This window comes from Egretta garzetta, unplaced genomic scaffold (assembly GCF_000687185.1).
Source record: "Egretta garzetta isolate BGI_Z169 unplaced genomic scaffold, ASM68718v1 scaffold512, whole genome shotgun sequence".
NCBI lineage: Eukaryota > Metazoa > Chordata > Aves > Pelecaniformes > Ardeidae > Egretta > Egretta garzetta.
In genome coordinates, this window is record NW_009258953.1 from 163620 (window position 1) to 167263 (window position 3644).

The 3644-nt window shown below is 47.7% G+C and overlaps 1 protein-coding gene across 4 annotated transcripts in view; it reads left to right on the top strand.

The window, feature by feature from the left end:
• LOC104122406 (V-set and immunoglobulin domain-containing protein 4-like) overlaps positions 1–3276 on the top strand; it is an 8467-nt gene extending 5191 nt beyond the window's left edge. Inside the window, exons 6-8 of one of the 4 annotated variants that reach the window (XM_035890135.1) lie at positions 38–157; positions 631–652; positions 1156–3276. In XM_035890135.1, coding sequence (XP_035746028.1) covers positions 38–157; positions 631–652; positions 1156–1348 — 335 coding nt within the window. In that variant the 3' untranslated portion in view covers positions 1349–3276. The remainder of the gene's footprint in view (positions 1–37; positions 158–630; positions 653–1155) is intronic. The other 3 variants (XM_035890133.1, XM_035890136.1, XM_035890134.1) reach the window with 3 other exon arrangements.
• The last annotated feature ends 368 nt before the right edge of the window (positions 3277–3644 follow it).

The window sequence follows — 3644 nt, forward strand, 5'->3', positions numbered from 1 at the left end:
CAGGAGGCTTCTCCGCTTGAAAGCCCCCGCTGTACGGCTCTAGGTGCCGCCAGGACTCGCCTGCCCCTGTACCTGGTCATCCTGGTCGCTGTGCTCTGCAGTGCTGTGGTGTTCCTGGTCATCTCTCTCATCGTCTGCATCAGAAAGCCCAAAGACGGTGAGTAGCTTGTTCTGGAAAACCTGACTGTGTTTGTGTGCGCCCGGCTTGGTTTGACCTCTGAGGGTTTGGGGGGTGGTTAATAATTATAAAACACTCCCTTTGCCTTTTCTCCTTTTTCTCTTTGTTTCGTTTTGTTGTTTTTTTTTTAAAGGAATCCAGAACAACCTCTTTCTAAATTGTTCTCTATTGAACTTCTGAATGAACAGGAGAATTGTGGCAGCTGGGACCTTCAGGTTCTTGGGCCAGTCATTCTGAGCCAGTCGTGCTGCACCTGGGGTATGGGTTGTGTTCACTTTCTGGGCGTGAATCCTGGGAACAGGAGTCATCACCCACCTAATACCATCCCTAAGGTTCCTGTTTTTATTCTGTCTTCAGAGGTTGCTTGCTTATATCAAGAAGAGACATAGCAGAATTTCTTTGAGAATATAAATGCAAATTATTGACACGCATTTCTGATTATTCTTTTCCAGCTCAAGTCTATGAAGTAAAATTGTGAGTATATGTATTTTTCTAACGTATTGCTGAGTCTTTGGGGACTGTATCGGAGCAGGAAATAAAGCAGTGCTACTTAGCTGCCAGGACGAAAAGCCTCTCCAGCAGTGTGGACATGGGTGGTGGGTGTGGGCTGCATTCAGTTCACCATTTACTGTTCCTCCACCACTTTACGTGGTTTTTTTATCTGTATTTATCTTGCGAAGAGCAGTTGTCTGGCTGTGCCGTTCCAAGAAATGGTGGTAATCCTTGTGTTGCTTATGTACTTTGTGCTGCCTCTGAAACCTGCCCTGGGTTGGAGGCAATGTTGCTGTAATGTCTGAGGTTCTCCTGCCACCTGGAAGCAAAGGACAAGATTCTCTCCTCCAAAATACTGCCATAATCCAATGGCCCAGGTTTATGTGGCTTTGAATCAGACCACAATCCTGCTCAAAATCTTGATGCTTGGGAGATGCTTTGTCTACTCTGCTTGCAACTCTTTTGGTATTGTATTTTGATTTCAGCCATACCTCGCGAGCAGCAGCTTCAAGGTGTGACAGCACGGGTCATTATGAGGAACCCATCTCTGCCACTGAAAACAACTATGTGATGGAGCCAGTGAAAAACAAAACTTCTGAAGAAATAAATATGAAGAATGAATATGACTGTCTTGGAAACACCCAGGAATCTGTATATGAAGTAGGGGACACTGTGTGAGAGCCAACAGTGCTCTACAGGTAGCAGTCCTGCAGAGTGCCTTCATCCAGGTGAAATTTATCTTCCAATTCATCTATGCCTCTGAAAAATAGGTTGGACAAGCAAATTTTGCTCCTCCAGGATTTGTGGCGCCTTAAGCTCTGCAGTGAGAATGTAAACCTCTTCAGGAACTTCAGTTACAGACTGCTGTGCAGATCTTCTGGGCTTGCTTTGCTTGGTTCCCTTTTACCGCCTCTGCAGAAGAAAACCCTCTGAAAGCTCGGGTATGCAGACCCCAGGGCAAGAGCACTGGACTAAACTTACTGCTTTACATGACCAAAAGGATCTGCGCTCACAGCCTGCGCCTGGTGGGAGTAGAACCAGCACCAGGGGCTGCTCAACATCCCAGCCATCCCCGGGGAAGAAGTGCAGGAGGAGGCTGGCCTGGGAAGCAGTGTTTCTCCCACCCACCTGAAGTGCTGAAGGTGGTTGGATGGCCTTTTAAACGTGAGAGAGCCCTTAAAGAAACGCCAAAAGACAGACTAAAGCCAGGGTAACCCCGAGCACCTTCCCGCACCAGGAGCAGCCGTACCAAGTGTCCCGTGCACTCGTCGTGCCGGATGCCCTAAGCCTTTCCGCAGCACTCGCAACACCGTGCAGACACTTCCTATAGCGCAGGACACCTTGGGCGATTCCAACACTGCCACAAGGCAATTCTGAGTTCCTTCCCTATTCTCTCTTTTAATGCATGTTTAATATTTGAGAGAATTGGGTACTTTTCCATAGGCTTGTGGACCCATGCCTAGTTTATTTTGAAATGAATATTTTTGCACAACTGGCTCATGTTTAAAGTGCCGCCAGCAAGCACTCACAGTCGCAGCTCCTCAGCAGGCAGTCGTGAAGTCCTAGAAGGCCTGAAGGTGAGTAGGGAGCTGAAAAGCTTTGTTGTTCATCATTTCTACTACTGAGTTAATCTATAGCATGGATAGTACAGAGTTACGGAAGAACCTTTTCATAATGAATGATAGGGCAATACCATCTCCAATTAAAAGCCACACGGACAGATGTAAAACCAACCAAGTGATCTGAGGGGCGTTGGGGACGTTGGTGGCACAGATATAGGATTAACGGGCCCCCAGAGTCTCTGCTCCTGCTCAGGAATGGTCTGCATCTCCAGCTCTCTGCAAGCATCAGCTCAAAGTTCACCAGCGTGCAAATAGTGTCAGGTGCTACCAGGAGAGGCGTTACAGCCCAACGGAGAACAGGACGGGGATACTGTAAACCCCATGGAATGCTGAGAGGGGTAGGAAAGTTGCTGAGAGTGATGATAAAGGGTGAGTACTGGCATGAAACCACTCCTGTGCAATGCACTTGAACTTTCTCAGCTTGGGGGAAAAGAGAAGAATGAGGCAAAGTGTGCTCATCATGGCCAGCGTGGAGAAGACAGGGCCTGTTTTCAGAGAATCGGTAAAGAAAAGGAAGCGGACATCAGCCAAAATTATCTGGTAGCACTTCAAAAGGGGGAGGAAAAGCACTTCTTTTTTGCAACACAGAAATAAGCGTGGAACGCGGTGCTACCCATCGAGTGCTGTGAAACCCAAAGTACCCAGCGGTCCGGTGAGACATCAGAGGTGTGAACGATACGAAAGCTCACCAGAACTCTCAAACTACGAGGACACTTCACAGGCGCTGAGCAGTGACCTTGTGCTTGCTCCCTGAATTCCCTGTCCCACAAGTTTTATTTCTCTTAAATGATGTGCTCAAAAATCAAGGGCTGGGAAACCTTGATTTCAGAATGGAAACAGAGAGCAGCTTTTGTTGGGGATGATGTCTTGGAAAAAATTGTCAGCGCGTATGTGCAGCTTATTGCAAATGTGGAGAAGCAAATGGAAACCATTAAACTTCAGGACTGCAGAGTTAGCAGCAGATTTTGTTGTGCTTCTCATTGCCTATAAAAGTGGGGGTGTGTGAATGTCTGTGTGTGCCCAGGAATTGCACTCCTAGGAGCATATTGGGTCCCTCCCTTTGAAAGCAGCGGGATTATTGTGAATCTGCTGGAGTTTGGGCTTTGGTTTGGAAGTTGTCGGGTGGTATTTGTAGGCTGTAGCCAGCTGCAGTTTAGGGAACAGAAGATGCAAGAGTTGCTGCTGGTCCAGTTTGAGGTTCAGAGTGAATGAAGTGAGATGTTGGGGATGTGGAAGAAAAGGAGCTCTATTACGAAGGGTGTTAAAAAAAAAAAAAATCTGCCCAGTCTGCCTCCCTGAGCAGGAGGGTGAGGAGGGGAGGGGAACTCTCGCAATAGTACTGCGAGGCGCGC